Source organism: Cupressus sempervirens, chromosome 4, assembly GCF_028749045.1.
Source record: "Cupressus sempervirens isolate cs-2001-9-10 chromosome 4, ASM2874904v1, whole genome shotgun sequence".
Taxonomy (NCBI): domain Eukaryota; kingdom Viridiplantae; phylum Streptophyta; class Pinopsida; order Cupressales; family Cupressaceae; genus Cupressus; species Cupressus sempervirens.
Window position 1 is genome coordinate 583,093,742 of NC_143121.1, and position 22,759 is coordinate 583,116,500.

Genomic DNA, 22,759 nt, shown 5'->3' on the forward strand with positions numbered 1-22,759 from the left:
ATTTTTCATATAGCATAATTGATTGATATGCTCTCCTCCATTGCCAATAAGTCGATTATATGTGAACAATTCCAAAACAGCTTTTTAGGAATGCATAGTGTGACATTATAGGATGAAAAGCAACAATAAATCCGGAAGCATCACGCGAGCACTTGGTCTTTATTAACCTCTCTAGATGTCTTCTGAAAAAACTCAAACTCAAGTTCATATCTCTCCAAAAATTTCGCAAATTGCAAACATATAAAAACATGCTAAGTGCTCGATGATCCCAAAAGAATAAATCCACTCTGATCCCAAAAGAATAAATACACACAATACTCGTAGTTCAATGATCACAAGTGTGTTCGTTTTTTCTTTGCCTATTATGGTTACAAATACAAGGTATATACTATATACAGACAGCATGTACATAAAAATGATTGCTTGGGACAATGCCAATTTTAATTGGCATTTCTTCTTGAATCCCCCAAAAAAAGCTCATATTACCTAATATTATTTCTTACATACAGTGATCCTCCATCTCTCCTTTTTGAATTGCTTGTTCCTGAATTAAAATTGGCATTTCTTCTTGAATCCCCCAAAAAAAGCTCATATTACCTAATATTATTTCTTAGATACAGTGATCCTCCATCTCTCCTTTTTGAATTGCTTGTTCCTGAATTACCAAAAACCTTCCAGAAACGAAGTGTCTCATCTGCAGCAGCTGATGCAACAGTGGTGCCATCTGGATTCTGCCATTGAAATTTGTCAAGAGAGCAAGAACTAAGTACTAAAACACAATTGATCTCTGAAAATAAATTTGTCGAGGCGTTCTAAACTTTAAATACTCATTATTATAGCATTCATACTTAATTTTCCAATAGCATATTAAACTTCTTCCAGATTGAACCTAACCAACTGGTAGGACTTATTTCTTATTTATTAGATAGTGATGAAATTCTAAAATCATGTTGAATGTACATTAAATAAGCATTTGTTCCCAGCAAGGAGTATAAATATCTAGCAGCTATCGAGTGAGCATCAATATGATGTAAACTGAGATAAGTATTGAGAAACCTGAGCAAGGTGGAGAACACGTTGGGTATGCCCATTAAGTTCTGCAACCTTATGCATAGATGGATATTTCCACAGACACAGCTGGTTCTTACTGTATCCATGACTGCTTAGTATCTCCTTGCAGTGTCTATTCCATTGCAGTGCACAGACCTGGAATGTCAGAACAGTTGACAAATTGAAGTGAACTGAATGAAATTTAGATGCAAAAACATAAATAAAATAAAAAGTAGGTATTTAGAGAAAAGTGATACGAGTCTAGTAGTTCCAAAACAAACACTTTCCTAGTGTAGATTACAATGTTATGTTTAAGTTGAGCCACCATTAACAAACAACTATTAAATTATGCACTTGTGCAGGTGTCTCATTCATCAGTTTGGCCTTGTAGGAAATGCACTTATATAGGTACTTGCCTGAGATTCCGTGTCCAAACTAGTAATACATTGGCCAGATTGTGTATTCCAGAGCTTTATACATCGATCAGCTGTGCCTCCTCCAGAAGCTAGAATGTTAGCTGCATGAGGACACCATGCTAGAGCTTTCACTGCTGCTTGATGCTGGTCAAGACGATGAAGATACTTAAAGCCTCCTGATGATGACATCAATGAGGCATCCCAAATATGAAGTATATTATCATTTCCTCCACTTGCAAGTTTCTGATGCGATTCTGACCATTTAAGACCACAAACTTCCTGGGTATGCCCCTGAAACTTCGATACAATATGATTTCGTATCCGAACTGTGAAAAAAGAAATCATTTTTTTATGAAAGTTCCATTCAACCAATAGAAGCAATAGATTTTTTTTTTAAATGCATCTCCAGCTTCTATTGATTTGCAGAATGATCTTAACAAAGTTCAAGAAAACCACAAAGATATTCATGCTACACTTCAAACAGTAAATGTCTTTAAACTCTTTACATTATTTAATTATTACCACTCAGCGAGAAAACGAAAAAATTATCTTCCTTGAATCTTTTCAAACGATAATCCTAAATCACCAACTGATAGAACTGCTATCGCTCATTTACCGAAGCACCCACTAAATTGTGCTTCATTATGCTAGAAATCCTAACAGGCATTACACCTGGAGACATGAGCATTATAGCTCTGAAAAATTGATTCATGGAATGTTAAACCTTTATTAATAAAAAAATTGGGCTGATATTTCCCAATGAAATCTCTTTCAAGATGAGATGGTCAAGTTCAAGAATAAATTTGGCATTATCTTTTATAAGGTTGAAGATGGGTCTATCACCTTATGGGTGTACCTTCCTAGCCACTGAGAATAAAAGTAATTTGGAAAACAACTTAATCTAAACCCTGCGCCTAAACCTAAATGAATTTCACACCCTAAAAATAAGATAAACGCACCCGAAGGTAAATAAAAGAGGTGTCACAAAAATATACTACAGTGCCCAATTTCTTCCAACAATAGGCATTGCTAGGCACAGATTCATGCCTAAACAGGGCAGATTGAATTCGTTAAAAAATGACTAAATTTATTTCTGTTATTTGCATTGCTCAAAAAAATACCTTGAGAATAATATGAGTTATAAAGATTTAATACATATTTGAATGTGAAAATATCTTTCAATACCTCAAATATACAAACAATTCCATTTTAAGAAAAAATACTACCAATTCACAAACTTTTCAAAACATGCTTCATTCTTAACACTATATATTGCTTTTCAATAATTTTACACAGAGTTCGGTGGGGATCTCATTCAACAATCCTGTTTTAGGAGTTAATCAACTTGTGAAGGTTATGAACAAACTAATATATAACAATTTGCATGTCACTTAGTTCATTATGCTCATCTGTTGATCTTGTGCACTTCTTTACTCTCCATTTCAAATTTAATATAGAGCCTATTTGAGCATATTATTTACTAGGGATCCAGGCTACAGACCATGAGATGAACTAATGGGATTTTCTTGCAGCATAGAAGAAGACTGTAGGCTGCATGGGAAAATTGAGGGCAATCACTGTAGATGTAGGCCAGATGCAATGGCTCGACATTATGAAGAAATGATGGTAGAAGGGATAATCAATTTTTTGGTGCTTCTTAATTGAGGAGTCAGAAGCAAGGTTTCCAAACAGAGAATATTCTATTTTCCAAAAATCCAAAAGAGCAAAAATACTAACTCTAGGTAGCAAATCTGGATATACTCACTTTTTGAAAAGAAGCATAAAAAATGCATAATGATTGAAAAGTCCACCCTATTCTTCATCAATTCTTTAAAAAGAGTGTCTTTCTAACATCCCATGCACTCATAAAGCATGGATATGAGCATTGGCTGTCAATGCAGTCAGTTCAAGATTGGGTCTCTTAATCTACTCAAAGGTGAAAAAATGAGAAAGCTTTTTCTTTAGCACATCCCCAGTTCAAAGCTACTCTAGAAATCTTGATTTGCCTCTTCCAAATAAACATATTATTGCCTCTCTAATGGGGCTTATGCACAAAAAAATGATTAAGGAAAAAAAGTAAACTCATTTTTCAAGATGACTCGGTTATTTCGCATAGGACCAGGCTAATCTCCAGACAAACTGTACAAAAGACAAAACAAAGTCAAACTTGTTTTTTTCCAGATTCACGAAAACGTAGCCTTTTTTTGCCAAATTTTTTGTTGTTTTCAACTACAAACTACACAGATCATGAAGATCGAATGCTGAAATTTTCAGAAAAATTCATGATGTTTTCAATTTTTTGAAAATTGGTCAACTATATAGTTTGTCTGGAGGATAGCCACATCCTTTCGGATAAGGGGAAACGGGTCTATTGCACCACCTAAAATACCTTTCTTCAAAGCTGGCTCAAATCAAATGTATAAGAGCCCCCCAAAATGGGAGATTTTTTCAGCTGCCTCTAAAAAGTACCAAAACCTTTTACAAAGAAATGTTTCTCTTGTTAAGGAAAATCTTGGTGTCCCTACTACTCCAAAAAACTATTGGGGCAGAGTCTATACAGTTCAAGATGACCTTAGAGGTTTCCTCGAGAATCTAGAATATGCAGCTACAGTGAAAGATCTAAGAGGGATTCACGAAACTCAGTGAGTTTTTTCTAAGGTTCCTCCCTTGGCAAGAAATAAGAGGTGGAAAATTTCAATCAACGGTGCTGAAAGAAAAGGACAAAGAACCAGTAGAGAAAGTTACACATGGCTTTCTCAAAGAAACAAGTGTTGAGGGAAGATTGTAGTTCTCTACACAATAGAAACAAAAATGGTATATCTTGTAATTTAAGGGGCACTAATGCCCCTGCCAACAGGAAACTTATCAAGAGCCGTCTTCAAAGGCAAAATTTTGATTGTGTTTTTCTTAGAAAACAAAATTATCTTAAGAAATGTTTTTAGGGTCCTCAAGTCTTCCTGGAAAAGCTAGAAGTGTTTGGTTGTTGGAGCTGAAAGGGATTGAAGAGGCCTTCCCACGAGGTCTTCTGAAAGGTCTTGAAGAGGTCTTGGCATCCTCTGCAACCCTGCCTCTCTTCATTTGGAGTTCTGGGCTCAATCTTCAAATTGTATTATTCAATATATAGAATGCTTTGCCAATATTTATGGCACAAGTAAGTATAGCAAGAAAGAAAAGGTTGTCCGAAGAAATATTGAGTTCACTAGAGAAGTTGCAAATTATGCAAGTTCTGTTGGGAGGACGTTTTAATGCAACTGTACAGGGTATAGATAAGAGAGGTGGATGTACAGGGTATAGATAAGAGAGGTGGATCACAGCATCCTCGTCATTCCAAAATTGACTTCAAAAGTTATATGGAAGATAAGGTTCCTACACCCACAAAGCAATAAGGAAAGGTTTTTGTTATTAAACAAATGCTAAATAGATTACTGCTATTAGTTTCTTGAACACAGTTGCAATAGCGTTGTATCAGGGCCTCTATTTTTCAATGGTAGGACCACATCACTTCTCTCTGTTTATCAAGGTTTCTCCCATTGTATGCACTGCCTCTTTTCCCTTTCAAGTTTGACCTTTGGTGGCTGACTATCCCTAACATTCTTTCTTAGTTTGAATTTTGGTGGAAATCTTGTATAAAAGTATATGGTTCCCCTATTTTACATTTTGCCTCTAAGAATTGCAACATCAATTTCATATCTCGAACAAAAAAGTGTTTGTGAATATTTTTAAAGAGAAGATTGATGCATCCTGCAGGCAGCTCTTTCCATTCAAACTTCAGATTTGACAAATGAGCTTATGAAAAGAAGAAACAAAGCAATTAGCAAATTAAAATCTCTATTTATCTTGAGAAGAGATTTTTTGGAAACAAAATTTTGGGGATGATTGTGTTAGGATTAAAGAATACTGAGAGGCAGGGTGAATCAGTATTCCAGCTCTTTCATTAACATTAAACCAATTGCACAAATATCATATAAAGCAAATAGAAAGTAAACAGCAACACAACAATAAATTAATTCAAGAACTCATACACCATTTTTTGAAAGGGAACCCTAGTAAGGGAAAAACCACTGTTGGAATTGTGACCCATGAAATTACTCTACAGAAGAAATTATCCCAGTTAAATGATTTAGTACAATGATGAACCCTATTAAAGGTTTTTGAAATGCACAAGGCATTAGGCATTTGCCTAGAGCACACTGCTCTGTTACAATATCAGGGCTAAAACCCAATTTGATATAATGAAATATGGGCAACAACCCCATTCTGAACTATAGAGTAGCATTACCTATGCTAGATCAGTTCCAATGAAGTTTTGCTACATAAATGATCGTTCACGACACAAACTCTAATCTGACCTTAGGAGGTTTTTTGCCACATGTCAACAATATATAATTATTTTAAAGATTTTATTATGATAGTAATAAAATAATGACTTCATAAATGTAAATTCTTCATGGGACCACTAGCTTCCTTACATTTAGTAGCTAAATTTTTAAAGCTGAAACAAATTTAAAAAATTCATGGGACCATTCACCTTTAAATATTCCTAAAAACCCTCAGCAACCACCTGCTCTATTTTTAGGGAAGCCCCCCTCCATTGGACCCCAGCCTAACTCGTTCGGAATTCATGTTAACTTGGTTATGACAGTTGCCAAAAGTCATCATGCAGTATTCCAAAATGTCTTCTCCATCTATAACAGTGGCATGCAATAATTTTCCATTCCCCCTTTGTTCGCCACATTTGCTCTTGGTGGGAAATTAATTAATTAGAAATATTTCAAACTCCTCATTATGGCACAAAATCTAGTGCCCCGCCAAGCGTTTTGAAAAAATATAATTTAATATTTAAATGGCCCAAAAACATATGGCCGGTATCGTGGACTATAAAGGACATTTCATTCCTTTTGATATTGAGATATTTAGACTTTCATAAATATTAAATCATTTTTTTCCCTAAGTTTGTTCAATTAACTCACTTTAGAATAAAATGGGATAATATTGACCAAAATCCAACTTTTAACAAAACGAGGATATGAAAATCTTGAATTTTACTATAAATAGGCTGGTTGATTTCAAGTTTTTTCACTTTTTTCCTGTTCAAGTGAACTTCAATATTAAAATCCTAAGAAATATAAAATAGGTGAATGGCAGCTGCTGGCCATTATCCAAGGCAGAAGTATTTATAATATGCTGAGGAATACCACAAGATCACTATTTTGCTTAACCATCAATGCAGCCTCCCTCTTTCAGTCAAAGATTGTCAATTTGTTTTAGGACACTCTGGGGAAGATGGCTTTAAGTGAAGAAAGATCATTTTATATGGCCCCTATTTCTTATAAAGGTTGTTGTCAGTACAGTCTTAAATGATTCTGGAGTCGGTCCTAAGGTTTGCCCTGCTTGTAATGTTGTTGACACCATTTAACAATTAACTTTTACTACAAGGTTGCCAAGAATTGCTAGTATTTGATTTTGGGAGATAAACTGGAATGGGCTATTAGGAATAATATATTAATATCTTATGGCGTGAAACTTTTTTTGGCTGTATGAAAGGCTTGGATAAAGAGTTTTAGTGATCGTGGCTTAGTTTCTCTTCTAAAATCTTTTGGCACATGAAGAAAGCTAGGAAAAACAACAAGTTCCTGGAAAAACCAATTATTTCTTAGAGAATCTTTCTGGGAGTTAATCTTCTCATCTAATATTTCAAAGGTTACTGTAACTCTTAAGATCTAAAAGCAAGTTTTTTAGCTGCTGAATAACGGCAAGGTAAGTTACACGGGGCTAATGTTGTACAAGCAGAGTGGTGGCCAGACATTAATGCAAACAGTGGATGGCTGGAGCAAAGTGACAAAAAGGATGATCCCATTAAGTGTAAACCAGTTGTTGACTTCGATAGTAGAAATCTTATCACAGAAATGACTGAAAATATCTATATCAAAGCTCAAGCTTGTTCTCATCCAATTAATGCACTTATTCCTGTCGATGCTGATGTGCAGACCTCTAATGTTCATGCTCCTGATGCTGGTACGGAAGTTGAGAAGTCTTCTTGAGTCCTACCATATTGGTGAATTCATATTGAGTTATCTGTGTATGCAGTTTTTGGACACAAAATCAGTGTAAACTGTAACATCTATCTGTTGGAAGTTTGAAACTGTTGTTTAATACTGCTACTGTCTATGAGTTGGTTTTGTTGATGCTCCAGATGCTGCTTGGTGTCTGAGCCTTGGCTGGTTCATTCTTGCACTGTTTATTTGTCCTATCCAGCAGACAAATTTGCTGGCCTTTGTGTAATCCACTTTTCTTTGTCAACTATTATATTATACACACCAAAAATAGTTATTTCACAATTACTCCCTACTGCCATCATGAGCAAGGGGTTAGGCCTGTGTGTCATCAATTCTCTTTTACGGGGGAGATAGGAAACCTGGAAGTACAAAAAAGGAATCTTAGAATATCCTTAAAAATCCTAGACAGGGACGGAGCACTAAGAAATCTGATGCTTCTCTGTGGAACATTGTTTGGGGCACTGAAATTTGTCAAATTTCTGGCAGTGAATAGAACTGAGGGTTTTGTAATGAAATTATTGGATCATCACAGATACACAGGAACACCAAAAAAAAAGAAGCAATTGCTAAATAGTAAATTGTGCATAAGCATCTAAATGATATGCCTAACGAACACTTGGTCCCTTCAAATCTTGTATAGCCCAGGATGGGCTCACTAGATATGAGATGGGCCAAGAAATTGCAGACTAAGATATATGACAACGTGAGCAAGTATGCAGATCAATACAGCAATAACATTAAGTTGCAATGTGAGTTGCAAGAAGCATCACAAATATTTTCCTGATGAATTTGTAGACTGAAGAATAAAGCATTAATCTGCAGACTTTATTTCTTCTAATTTTAATTTCTTAAGTCAGTTTGGCTTGTCTTGTTTGGAATTTCGCTTTACTTTTTTTTTTTTTGGTTCTACCATTACATTAAGCTGTTTTACTGCCACTTGTTGACATAACATTCTTAAAATATACTTCTCTAAATAATTGAAGACAAAATTAATCCAAACCTTTTATTAATTTCTGACATTTGCAAAGTTTACCAACTCCCAAATCTACCTAACAATTTAGAAATGGTAACTGCAATGCACAGCCTAGCAGCTTTGGGAAAAATGTGCATTTTATGAACAATCTAAGTGCAGGAGTACAGGAACATAAAAGAACAGCTTGAAAATTAGGTTGCCCATGGTCTTATTATTCTGAAGAAACACAAAGTTAAACAGTTGTCTACTCCAGACCTTATTCTTTTATATTTCAAATAAGATAACCTAACATGTATGAAGGGTAGAAGATCAGCCCTCATTTTCATATCAAAATCAAATACTTATAGCATCTATCAAAACTAAGATTCACACAGGCTCCAAAAATATTCTTCTCCGATCACTGTTGAATTATCAATATCAAATCTTTCCTTAGTGTTAAGCAGCAGAAATTAAAATAGTTATACTGCAGATTATAAGAAAAACTGATTCCTCAACATGTGTTGCATATGATAAGTTTGAATTTCAATTGATAATGGCCCATGGGGCTTCAAAATAACATAATCAGTAAGATATTTCAATTCTCAATGTAAGAGCTTTAAATGCTTTCCTTATGCAAAATCTAACAAATGAATAGCTAATACAATTTCACATCATATATTACTTAACCTATGAAAAGCAAGCCAAACAGAGTTTCTTGAAAGCTGTCATAAAAGTTCAACATACCGTCATGGTTGATGATAAGGTTGTCTTTGCTGCCAGAAGACAAAACTTGGTTATTCCAAGCCAGACTGCCTACTCTTGATGAGTGGCCCTCCATTTTAGACACCTGTAAAGATGGCAGTTTTGTCATGTTACTATTACTGTTATAAGTACAGTTCACATTCAATCAACTAGGAAATTTTGTTTTCTGCAACCTACTGTCAAAATGAAATACGAAAGAAAACACAAGCAAAGATGAGTAAAATTTCGTTAAATTTGCTTGGCTAAAATATTTTACCAGACGCAATTGCGAAGCATCCCAAAGCTGAATTTCAGAGTTGTTCAAACCAAGTGCAATGTGTATGCCATCATCTGCCCAAGCAAGGCTGGTCAAGAAATTGTCATCATTATTTGACTCGGATTGCATTAATTCTTGAATAAAGACATTTTTAGCATCCCAAAGGTATGCAGTTGATCCCAAAGCAATAGCAACAACGTCCTTACAGCTCCAATCCAACAAATTTAGGTAATAGTCATCTAACAGATCTGGAGCATCCAAGACTCTCTCTGGTGACTGGAAAAATAAGAATATAAGAAAATTGGAGATCATAAACTTAAAAGAATTATGTCTCACAAATTCAAGGCACTAGGATACAATCCACGGAGCATGTAGGGTTTGATCATTTTCTTTCAAGATAAGGTCTGATTTATTTGTCCATGTAAAGACCAGAAATGCTCATCAATTACATGCATAAACTAAAAAGCTGCCATATTGCATAACAGAATCTATCTCAACTCTTCAATTTGTGTATTTCACTTCACTGAAAACTCTTTGTTATGTTAATAATTTAAGCAAAGAAATGATCTCAAGAACTACAATTCTGGTTATCTACGTACCTCAGGAATATGGCGATACGATTTACAAACCGAAGAGACGTCATCAATAAGTGATGCATCCAAGAACAGTTTTTTTCTGACCTCAGAAGCAGTCTTTGACCTTTTTTTGAAACCCAATATTTTCTGGTCCTTTCCATTTGAATCAGGAAGTAAAACCTCTGCCAGTTTTCTCTTGTATGCTTCCTAGCACATAGCAAAGCCAAATGAAATATATTTTTAACACTTTTTTCTGAACTCTAAACAGAACACGCCTGCCTATATTTGAATTTGAATAGAAAAAGAAGTTCAGCTTTACAGCATCCATTCATCTCTAGTTTACATTTTGTTTGAAAATGAAACAATCACATGGAATTTAGATTTGTTCCTATAGGCAGGCATAATCTCTGACAGAACATACACAAAACCAGCTTCAATAAATTAATATAATACTCAAATTTGATAAGAATGAAATTTCAGATAAACCTTGATGGGAGATTTAACAAACAAATTTGACAATGGACTGTCCTTGCTTTCTCTCCTCAAGGTGAAATTTGCCACATCAAAATTAATTGCACTACGCATGGGAATGAAACGATCACCCTGTTACAATGATCATGACAGGCAGTTTAAAAATGTCCTCCTATAGTTTTGTATTGCTAAATTAAGGCAAACAGCCATGTAATATCATCTTATGCAATACAGAAAGCATATAGTGGGAAAAAAAGAACAGGGGTAACAGACTAATCAAATAGATCACCTGTATTCCCTGAATTTTAGCATCACATGAATAATTTCCACAGAAACTACAATGCAATATATCATGGTGCCCTTGATTCTTGACCAAAGGACTGGTGAACATCATAAATCTGCAAAGAAAAAAAAATTGTTTAATATGTAATGAATAGATTTTAGCAAAAATCAGTAAAGATGCATTCCAACATCATAAAAGATAAATACCACTGAGTTAAATTCAAGATTGATTCAATGTAATCATACCGTGAACTTTGACAAATTCTATGGATTTTTCATAACCAATATAGGAACAATCTGCTATCCTATACGACTGATGCTATTTTTGGAATGTAATAATTCTTCTCGTATTTGTAGCCATGATTGCTTATCTTGTTTGGATAACAAGTCAAGAAAGCCGTACAGATTATAGAATAGCCATTTGACAAACAAACAAGATATAAAATCGGCTTTAAAATTTTCATCACAACAGTGGTAACACTATCATGTTGTTAGCAGAGCCTTTAATTCGCAGTAGACATGGTTATAATACCTCAAAAGCTAAAACATAAACACAGGATAATAACATATTTTTCCTTAGAGTATTAGCTCCATGTTGCCTTGCTCTCCCCCCAAACCTACACAATATGATATTTAGCTTATATTTCATCAGGCGGCGGAAATGTGAACATTGGAACCTATATATCTTGTTAAAGATATAGCTTCAGTCAAATTGAAGCATATTGTAAATCAATGATATATACTTTAATATATGTATATTTAGTTTGTCATATATATATATATATAATGACTTGATATATATAAATAAATTACCTTAGGTCTTCTCTATGTCTAATCGATGAGATTCATATAATGATCGAGCACCATTTAAAGACATATTAGTCTTAACTAAATGGAAGAGTTATATAATATAGGATCATGTCCACCTAGGGACATGACCCTACGTAGCTATAGCCATGTACAGTCATGTCTCTACGTGAGCATGACCTTTGACATCTCCATTTATAACCATACCGCTATTGATGGAAAAGCAATCAATTTCATGACATTGTTAGTACCTACAGCAAGCGGTTCATTAGATTATCACACCTGCAGTCTTCATTCTGAATTGCTATTCTGCTCTGTGATTATATCACGGATATTATTTAATATCAGTCTTAATCTATTTTATATCACAGTAACATCAAAGTATTTCTAAATACAATCATCCCTGGTTGCAGCTATCAATCAACAGTAAGACATTATATTCATATTATAAGCAGAAGTTTTATATGATAGTTTTGATTATTTAAACTATTCAAAATTGTCACAATCAATATTCATTTCAAACATACTGTTATGCAGATCAGACCTCCTGTCAAATATTATTAGATTCGTGTTTTTGTTACTCTATCAGAGATCCTATTATCATTTACATGGTATCAGTTGGTATCAGAGCCTAACTGATAAAGCAAAAAACATTCAAGCTTCGTTTAGATTTCAGATCCATTGAATTATATCAAATCTGCAAATATGGTGAACCATGTAAGGTTAGAAGATAGACTTGAAGGTGCCTCCAACTTTGCATCTTGGAAAACACGAATAATGATTATCCTTCAAGAGATGGAATTAGAAGGATACGTAGAAGAAAATAAGTCTATACCTGGAAGTGATCCTAACAAAACGATCCGGAGAAGACATAATAATAAAGCTATGAAGATCATTATAGATTCTATCAAAGATCATATACTCCCATCAATATCAAGCCTCAAAAAAGCATATGAGATGTTCACCACTATTAAGAATACATTTGAAATTAATAATACCAGCAGACTGCTAATTTTGAAGCAGCAACTACTATCCATCAAAATGAACAATGGCGAGTCTATTACATCATATTTTTTAAAAATTGCAGAATTAAAAGATCAACTTGCTATCATCGGAAATCAAGTAGATAATAAAGATCTATGTCTAATTGCTCTAAAAGGTTTACCTTTATCTATGCATTAAGCTCTCAACCTGAACTACCAAATTTTGAGCAACTCAAAAATGAATGCACTCAAGAGTAGTCAAGACTAATCTCAAGAGGAATTAGTCGACATCAAGAGGGAGAAATTCAAGCCTTGCAAACTAATGCAAACAATAAGGGAAAGAAGGGTCAATTCAAACAGAAAAGACGAAAAGGAAACCAATCGTACAAGAAAAGAGACTGGTCTAAAGTGCAATGTTACAAATGTGACAAATTTGGTCACACTCACAAAGTCTGCCGGAAAAGGAAGAAAATTCAAGCTGCCCTAGCAGAAGTAAAGGATGAAAATTTAGCATTTTATTTAGCTCTATCAAGTGAGTTAAACACCAACAAAAATCTATGGATAATTGACAATGGAGCATCCTGTCATATAACAGGATTCAAAGACAAATTCAAAACACATCCTATCATATACATGGATAATTGACTTTGTTCTACATCTCTTGCTCTCTCATCCTAATGATAGATCACGTAGTGTGATTCGAAACGTTGATGGTGAAACATGTTTACACAATCTAATCCAGAAACTGAGTAACATAACTATTATGGATTGTGGAAATCTAATCGCATTAATAAATTCAAAACAACTGAAGATTACTCATTTGAAGAAGTAACTACTAGGGATAATTCTAGTTATCCAGTGAAAGGAATTGGATCTTGCTCAATAGAACTAAAAATAGGAATCACTATTCAGCTAAAGAATGTATTATTTGTACCTAGCATAAAAAGAAACTTAGTTTCAATATCTGGTTTTGCAGATCAAGGGTATCACATTGCATTTCAAGAAGATAAAGTTCTATCCTGGCCCAAGAACTCCAATATCAAGAATGCTATAATCATTGGTCTCAGAGATGGAAGCCTATATAAACTTTGTAACCATCAAAATCTAGTCTTAAATCTTGAAATTTCAAAATCTAATGAAATCTGGCATAGAAGACTAGGCCACCTTCATTTTCATGCCTTACCATCTATAGAAAATATTGTAACAAGCTTACCTAGTCTTAAAGCTAATCATACTGGAACATGTAAAGGATGTGCCTTAGGAAAAAATACCAAAGGATCTTTTCCCAAAAGTGAACACAAATCCAAAACCATACTTGAACTTATTCATACTGACATGTGCGGTCCTATGTCAGCCCCTTCCCTAAATGGGTGTCTTTACTATGTAATTTTTTTGGATGATTTCTCTAGGACAACTTGGATTTACTTCTTAAAACTTAAGGAATCAAGTGAAGTATAATCCAAATTCAAAGAGTTCAAGGCTCTAGTTGAAAATCAAACTAGGAAGAAAATCAAACTCTAAGATCTGACAACCACATTAATGAAAACTTTAAAGAATGTTGCACCTCTGTTGGGATTAAGAGGGAGTTTTTTGTGCCATATATTCCTCAATAAAATGGAGTTGCAGAAAGGAAAAACAAATCTATTATAAAATCCGCCAAAGCCATGATACATGACCAAAATATCCACATATCATTCTAGGCTGAAGCATCCAACACCGCAGTTTACATTCAAAATAGATGTCCTCACTCAATCTTAGAGATCATAACTCTTGAAGAAGTATTTACAGGAACCAAACTAGTCTTAAGTCATGTAAGAATCTTTGGATGTCTTGTGTATATTCACATTCCCAAAGAAACTTGAACCATCTAGAAAGAAAGGTCTATTTATAGGATACAAAGAATCTTCCAAAGGTTACAGGGTATATATTCCTAGACAGAGAACCGTTGAAATCAGTAGAGATGTAAAATTTGAAGAAGACATTGCTTTTTACCTCTAAGAACATTGATGAATCAAACATGGAATCAACTAGTGAATTAGATGAGTATCCCTGGTCCCACAACTGAGAATCAAAGGGAGAATAATTCTAAAGGAAATGAACCACCTTGTTCTATTACAAGAAACATTGAAAACCCTAACAATAAAAAGAGGCCACTTTGGGAAAGAAAAATGATTGAAGAAAATCAAGTAGAACCTGATGAAGTTTTCAGAGAAAGCAAAAGAACAAGAAGCCACTCATGCTATGTTACTCTAGTATCTGAGCTCATTAGATCAGAACCTTCAAGTGTTAAAGAAGCATTATTATGTCAACCTTGGAAAGATGCAATGATTGAAGAATATCAATCCATCTTAAAAAATGATGAATGGGATGTTGTACCCAGACCTAAAGATAAATCTGTTGTCTCCTCCAAGTGGTTATTCAAAATCAAGCATGCACTAGATGGTAGAATTGAGAAATTCAAAGCTATATTTGTAGCTCGTGGATTTTCTGAAAAGGCATGAATAGATTATGAAGAAACATTTGTTCCAGTTGCTCGATACACATCCGTCAAAACCATCATAGCCATTACAGCATCCAAAGGGTGGAAAATACAACATGGACACTAAAACTGCATTTCTAAATGGTGTAATCAAAAAAGAAGTGTACATAGAACAACCAAAAGGATTTGTCACTCTTGACAAATCTTCGGATGTGTTACATCCCAAATTTTGATCTAATTTAAAATTTATTTATAGTCGTTAGATTAAACAGATTTTCTTCCATAATCATGTGAAGAAGGTAGTTAAATATATCTGTTGTATTCACTGTTTAATGAAGATGGCCATTATCCATTATTTGTCATGTGATGTTTAGCAGTTGCTTGATTTTGGAATTATTGTTAATAATTAAATTCTTTATCTACATTAAATATTATTATGAAATTATTATGGAAATTGTTATTATTGTGGAAATATTGCACGGGTGATTGTAGGAGAAGATGAAAGGGGGAAGCATTGCTAAACGGGATCAACAGAATGGGATAGTAGCTTAGTCCAATTATCAGGTTGACAAGTATGACCTTAAATTGCCTTAATAAGGACCAAACAACTTGAACTTCAGGATACAATTGATTGATCCGCATGAGCTATTAAATAAACATTTTGAAACATAAATTAATCTAATTAAAAATAACACGTACCTCAAAAGGTTTTTGATTGATTTTTCCACCACATCATTATAATGTATACCTATGTACGTACACATAGATATAAGAATAAAGTGACACCATAATATTATTTTTATAAATAATATGATACCACCCCATAAGTATATCTACGTGCAAGTAAATAGATATAAACTATAATTATTCTCGATTTATAACCTTCAAATCTTTTTCCATATTTATTCATTTTCTTGCTAAAACCAAATGAACACTTGGCATATTTATTTGGTGTCGAAGAGCCAAGTCTCTTCTTGGAAGCCAATGAGACATATAACCTTCTTATATTATGAAGTCAAGAGAAGCAGAAGGCATGATTTCATCACCCGACTTCCTTGTTTATCACCTCGACTTCTTTAATAATACTCGACCACGGTTTTCATAACAATCGATATTTCTACAATATACCACTTAATAACAATTGCATTATTTCCTTTCCACGATTTTCTAGTTTTACAAATGTTTTGCTGAAATCGTGAACAATAATCATACTAGGAATTGCGTTCAAGATCTCTTCTGTAAAGAGTGAGGAAGATTGTTAGCGTCCAGCAAGACTCCATTTTTTTTCCAGATTATACCAAGTTATGTGATTATCCAAAACCCAAGCATTGCAATATGTTTTCTTTATCAATTGTTACTGCATTCCAATTTATATAGCAGTAAGCTACAGTTTATATCATGATGCAAATCATCTTGCTTAATATCATAGGTTAGACCTTCTCTAAGTTAGAGTTGTTTATGGCAAATAAAAGTCGAGTATCCATGATATGAAATCATAATTTATTTATGCCACTGAAAGTTAGAATCAAATGATATTTTTCTGCAAGTCTTTAATAACACATTCTTCCAATCATAGATTGTGATAAGTTGGAAACCTATAATATTCATGAATCAATTGAGGATCAACAGACAAAGCCAACTGCTCTGAGATTCCAGCACCTAGGACTCACCGGCTGTATAGCCATGGAAAAGGTGAAGAGGTGAGATGGAATTTGCAATGACATGGAAATAAAAGTCAAACATGATATAATAAATCTAAATTAATTTCATTTAATAGCCCATCCTCGTCCATGTTATTGTTCCCCTATTGTCAAGTCGAGTAGTGGTGATTGGGTCATTGAACTCGTTTTAAGGCATGTTTGCCATCTATGATCACTTGATATCAGCAGACCCAGTTATTCAGACATGTCCGTCCATAACTATGCGAACATTCTAAACACTAGAATGCTCAGGTGGCTGGACTAAAAGTATCCCAAGCCTGATCCCAGAATAGGGAGGGCCTTTCTATTCAATAGATTGTGTGGGGATAAATATGGTCCGAGGTTGGGAGGTTAAGCCTAAGTCAATGCTTCTCCTCTTACCGAAAGTTGAGGCTTGCACAACCAACTAAAGACTCACTGGATACTTCTCGTATGTTCTTCTTTGTCTTCATGTTATGCATTTACTTTACTTATATGCATGAAAGGACAGATAATCGTTATTATAGTTATCATAGTTGATCATTGTTACAATTATATCAATTGATCATTGTTACAATTATTTCAGTTGATCATTGTTATAGTTATTTCAATTATTTCAGTTAATCATTATTATAGTTATTACAGCTAATCATCGTTACAGTTATTTCAGCTGATCATTGTTACAATTATTTCAGTTATTTCAATTGAGCTTTGTTATCTCAGATAATCGTTGGTACGTCTCATGAAAAGGAATTCAATTTATAGTTGAGAAAAAACTCTTTCTAGATTACATTTATTTTGTTATGAAAATCCGTTTGTTACAGTATGTATATAGACTGAAGAAAGCACTCTATGGTCTTAAACAAACCCCCAAGGCATGGTACGAAAGAATAGACAGTTACCTTTCAAAACTAGGATACTCCAAAAATGAAGTTGATCCTAACATATATTCCAAAATAACTAATGGTGATGATTATTCGTCTATTACATGTTGATGACTTATTAATAACAGGTGAAGAACATCTTATAGCAAAATGCAAACAGGATTTGTCAACTGAATTCAACATGAAAGATCTTGGACTCCTTCACTACTTCCTAGGTCTAGAAGTATGGCAAAAAGAGAACTACATCTTCCTAAACCAAGGAAAATACATTGTCGATATTCTGACCAAATTTGGGATGATGGATTCTAAACCCTTGATGACACCTATGGAAGCAAATCTTCACAAACCCAAGAATGACAGATTTGAATCTGAACCCACTGATCCCACATACTACATGCAAATAATCAAATATCTAATGTACTTGGTGAATACTCGTCCTGGTATATGTTACGCAACCAATACCTTAAGCCAATTCATGTGTGAACCCAAGAAGATCCATCTCATGGTAGCTAAGCACATCTTACGATACTTGCGCGACACAGTTGAACTTGGTCTTAAATATGAACAAGTTGAGATTCAACTTCATGGATACTTTGATTATAATTGAGTCGGCAGCTCCACTGATTGTAAAAGCACTACAAAATCTTGTTTTAGCATTGGTTCAAGAATGATATCTTGGCTTAGTAGAAAACAGTCATCAATTCCACTAAGCTCCACAGAAGCAGAACATATAGCCACATCCATGGGAGCTAGAGAAGCAGTATGGTTAAGGAAGTTGCTAGTTAGGCTATTTGGAAAGCCTTATAAGTCTATAGTTATGCATTGTGATAATTAGAGCTGCATTAAGTTGTCAGTAAATCCAGTTTTCCACAACCGATCCGAGCATATTGAAATTCCTTATCATTTTGTTAAAGACATGGTAAACAGAAATGTTCTCAAGCTAGAATACATCAGCATTGATGAACAAACTGCCAATATATTCACCAAACCTCTCTCTAAGCATTAGTTAGAACATTTCAAAGGCAAACTTGGAATAATTCAAGATGATTGTAACTCCTAAGACTGAATCTCACTCCTATTGTAAATTGTATTCATTTAAATTTTGTTAAAGAGTTACTATCTATTATCTGTGAAATATGTCTTGAAAGGTGACGATCTTTCAATGATATATATATATAATTAGAGGGGAGCTATTACAGGGTGACGATCTTATCAATATTTGGACCTGTTACCATGACAGACTACATTAAGTTGATGTCCCGAAGTGCCAAAAGTCATGCTAATGAATCTATCATGATTAGACTACTTTTGTTGTCCCGGACTGTTGGATATCATGATCCTTGTCATGATAGAGTTCATGACATTCTGACAATTTGTTATCTAATCGACTTAATTGTCTCGGAGTGCTGGAAATCAGATAACTTGTTCTCTTGATAGACATCACTTGCTTGATGTTAGTACACATAGCAAGTGAATACTTTTATGTGATTCAATTCTCCCTCACTAAGAGGGAGTGTTAAAGATATAGCTTCAGTCAAATTGAAGCAGATTGTAAATCAATGATATATACTTTAATATATGTACATTTAGTTTGTGAAATATAAATAAATTACCTTTGGCCTTCTCTATGTCTAACCGATGAGATTCATATAATGATCAGGCACCATTTAAAAATGTAGAAGTCTTAACTAAATGGAAGACTTATATAATATAGGATCATGTCCACCTAGGGACATGACCCTGGGTGGCTATACTTGGCTATAGCCACGTAGAGTCATCTCTCTACGTAAGCATGACCTTTGACATCTCCATTTATAACCATACCACTGCTGATGAAAAAGCAACCAATTTCATGACATTGTTAGTACCTACAGAAAGTGGTTCATTAAATTATAACACCTGCAATCTTCCTTCTGAATTGCTATTCTGCTCTGTGATTATATTGGGGATATTATTTAATATCAGTCTTATTCTACTTTATATCACAGTAACATCAAAGTATTTCTAAATACAATCATCCCTAGTTGCAGCTATCTATCAACAGTAAGACATTATATTCATATTATAAGCATAAGTTTTATATGACAGTTTTGATTATTTAAACTATTCCAAATTATCACAATCAATATTCATTTCTTACATACTGTTATGCACATCAGTCCTTCTGTCAAATATTATTAGATTCATGTTTTTGTTACCCTATAAGAGATCCTATTATCATTTACATATCTGACTCACCTGAGCCACTGCATTACATTCCTTAGATCTCTGGCCCTCCCTACCTAGAAACACTGTCCGTCAAGGATCACATACCTAAAAATCTTAGAAACAAGAAGCAATACTCAGTTTTAAGATGAAGGCAGTTTTATCTCCTCTAACAGTAGTTGCTAATGAGCCTTGGAAATCAAAGTACCAGGAACATATTTACTTCAGCTTTAAGAGATTACATTACTTTTAATACTATTTAATATTACAAGAAAGTACCCTGTTTAAAGTGGCAGGTAGCTGGCTTATCTCATCCACAACAGTAGTTGTAAATGAGCCTCAAATGTCACAGTGCTATGCATATATATTGCCCTACATTTGTTCACTCTAGGATTTAAAAGATGCAATTGGACAATGTTGTTTGTGGATACTAGAAACAAGCATTTCAAAGAAATGCCGTGCGAATATGCAACCCAAATATATCAAGATGTGCAGAAAAAGAGAAATCAAGCACAACAGCCCTACAGGAATTCACTGATCACGAATATTGCTCGAATTTTTACTCAAATAGTATCTTTCTTATTTAACATCTCAATATCACGGTGAAACATTGAGCATATGGCCAGTTGAAAAAATTACCTGTTGAATAGCTACAAGTTTGCTGATATTTAACGTATTAGAACCTTCTTGATACTTCTAGAGCTTGGAAGACTAATTGAAACAAGACCAGTCCAAAAAAGCCTTCTCCTCAAAACCATCGCCCTTCTTCAGCACCATATTTTGCGCTAAATACGCAATAAAGTTATAAACTCAAACAAGCGCCCAAAATTCCCCAAAAGATGCAGTACAAATCCTACAACTAGCCCATTCTCGTACACAATTGTTTAAAAACGATAAACAATTAAAAGATTTCACCCGAACTGGAGGATGTAGGTAAGAGCCATTCATTTTTACTACCAGAAAGGAAAAAACAAAGTGTATCAAGAAAAGGAAATTACAGAAAACCTTACATACTGATAGGTGAAAAATAATATAGGATTATGAATCCTATCTAATCAAATGCTTAGAGAAAGCTTAACACCCCGTAACGACCGTCAGAAATTCCATTCTTCGCGTCAGTTTGTTGAGAACTCTGTTACATTCAAAATGCCACAAGAAATCATGTTATCAAAATCAACAAGAAATTTTGCCAAAAACTAAAAAAAAACTGCTAAAAATTTAAAAGATCTTGCATCTAAAATTCAAAGATTATGTAAACGCATCGCGAAATCTATATTATTTGTAGAACCTGTCAGAAATATGAGACAGAGCCTCGACATTTTACAATTCCTCCATCATTTAACGCGAAAAAACAAGAAAATTTCATTCAAAATCAAAAGAAAATCTTAGAAAGATAAAGCAAACAAGCCTGTGTCCGGACTTGTAGCAAGGCACGGCTATCTTTTCTGAAGTATCTCTACGAATTGCAAGGTGCTGTGTTTCATGGACAGGTTAACAGATAAAATGGAAATATGTAGGATCTTCCTCCGCCTTGCTATGCAGTTTCTGCCAAGTGACAGACATTCATATGATTTAATTGGAATGTATGTCCTTGGGGAGCGCGCGCCAACGTTAAAATTCCTGTTAATTGACAGACGTTGAAATATATGTGATTGGAAAGTGTGTTCGGGAAGCGCGCCAAGTATTAACGGATCTCATTTGTTTTGCTTTCATAGGGTTTCGCGGTTTGGGGAATATTTCTTTATATTTTTAAATGTGAATATTCAGTTTGCAAGATTTAAATAATAATAATAATAACAATAATATAGTAAAAAACAGCTTAACCAAAAAATAATCAAGTCCACAGCCGAAGACTACGAAGAAGTTTATAAAACCCAATTTCGTGCACTGGAATGGGAGCAAGTTTATGCACCTCATTTTCCCTGCCATCAAATCTCGTTAGAAAAATTCAATCCTCACCGTTCATTTTAATATTTCAAAAAATAATGTAACAGTTTTTAAATCGGTCAAATAGTAGGGAACTTGACAAATTTGAGCGGATAGGGTTTTTTTTTTTTTTTTAAATTTCTACATTGATATTTAATTTAGCTTTTATGTATAAGTAAGAAAATTGTTCGCAACAAAAATTATGCGACATAAATTGAGTAGTGCACTTAAATTTGAGAATTTAGTCATGTTTTAATTATAGGCATTGAATAGATTTTATTTAATTTTAGTTCATAACTAGTCATAGTGTGACGAGTAGATTTTGAGATTTAGACATGTTGCTCTAAATAATAGATACAATACAATTTTGATAACTAACACAAAATTGTCTTACACAAAGACAAATTTGATATATAGTTCACATTGCTCTATTATGAATAGTTGTGAGAAGGCATAAAGACAACGAGGACTATTGAGACCTAAAGTGTTAGGAAGTCCTCCGAAATCTTTATGATGCAAACATGACTCAGAGTGGATGTTGGAAACAAATATTTGGAGTTGTGCTTGTTAAATAAATGAAGTAATATACGTTGACCGAAAAAATCAATGGCATAATAAAATTGCAAATATGTTACTAGCTTTAAAAAGCAATGTAGTTCAAAATAGATATGAAATTTACAAATTCATTTTTGGAAAAACTCTAATGAAACAACAATAAGATTAAGAAAGCATAAACTTGTTGTTTTGAAAAAGTATTAATATAAGTCTCAAAACCGATATCAAAATGAACAAAGAAACTCACGGTCCAAAATAAAACACTTTGATGAGATGGCTTTTGTGGTTGTTGAGGCCTTGATTGATTGCAAACCATCTATGCTCTTAAGAAAATAGTTACTCACTAGTTCAATTACACTAGGTAGTAAATGTCATGTCCTAATATGTGGTTTAATATGTAGACATGCTAGTCTCTATCCAT

At 34.0% G+C, this 22,759-nt stretch overlaps 1 protein-coding gene across 8 annotated transcripts; it reads right to left on the reverse strand.

The window, feature by feature from the left end:
- Positions 1-263: 263 nt before the first annotated feature.
- LOC149562543 (cell division cycle 20.2, cofactor of APC complex-like) lies at positions 264-21,580 on the reverse strand. Of its 8 annotated transcripts, none has more exons than XM_089826029.1 (11): positions 21,266-21,536; positions 20,868-20,989; positions 20,497-20,642; positions 10,828-10,936; positions 10,554-10,670; positions 10,092-10,274; positions 9,493-9,768; positions 9,219-9,321; positions 1,467-1,792; positions 1,057-1,206; positions 264-731 (listed from the first exon to the last, which is right to left on the reverse strand). In XM_089826029.1, the coding sequence occupies exons 4-11, from the start codon at positions 10,930-10,932 to the stop codon at positions 594-596; spliced, it is 1,398 nt and encodes a 465-aa protein (XP_089682155.1). In that variant the 5' UTR covers positions 10,933-10,936; positions 20,497-20,642; positions 20,868-20,989; positions 21,266-21,536; the 3' UTR covers positions 264-593. The 8 variants fall into 8 exon arrangements, with proteins under 8 accessions (XP_089682155.1, XP_089682158.1, XP_089682156.1 ...); XM_089826032.1 differs by having other exon boundaries at positions 20,872-20,989; positions 21,278-21,404; XM_089826030.1 differs by having other exon boundaries at positions 20,872-20,989; positions 21,266-21,401.
- Positions 21,581-22,759: the final 1,179 nt, after the last annotated feature.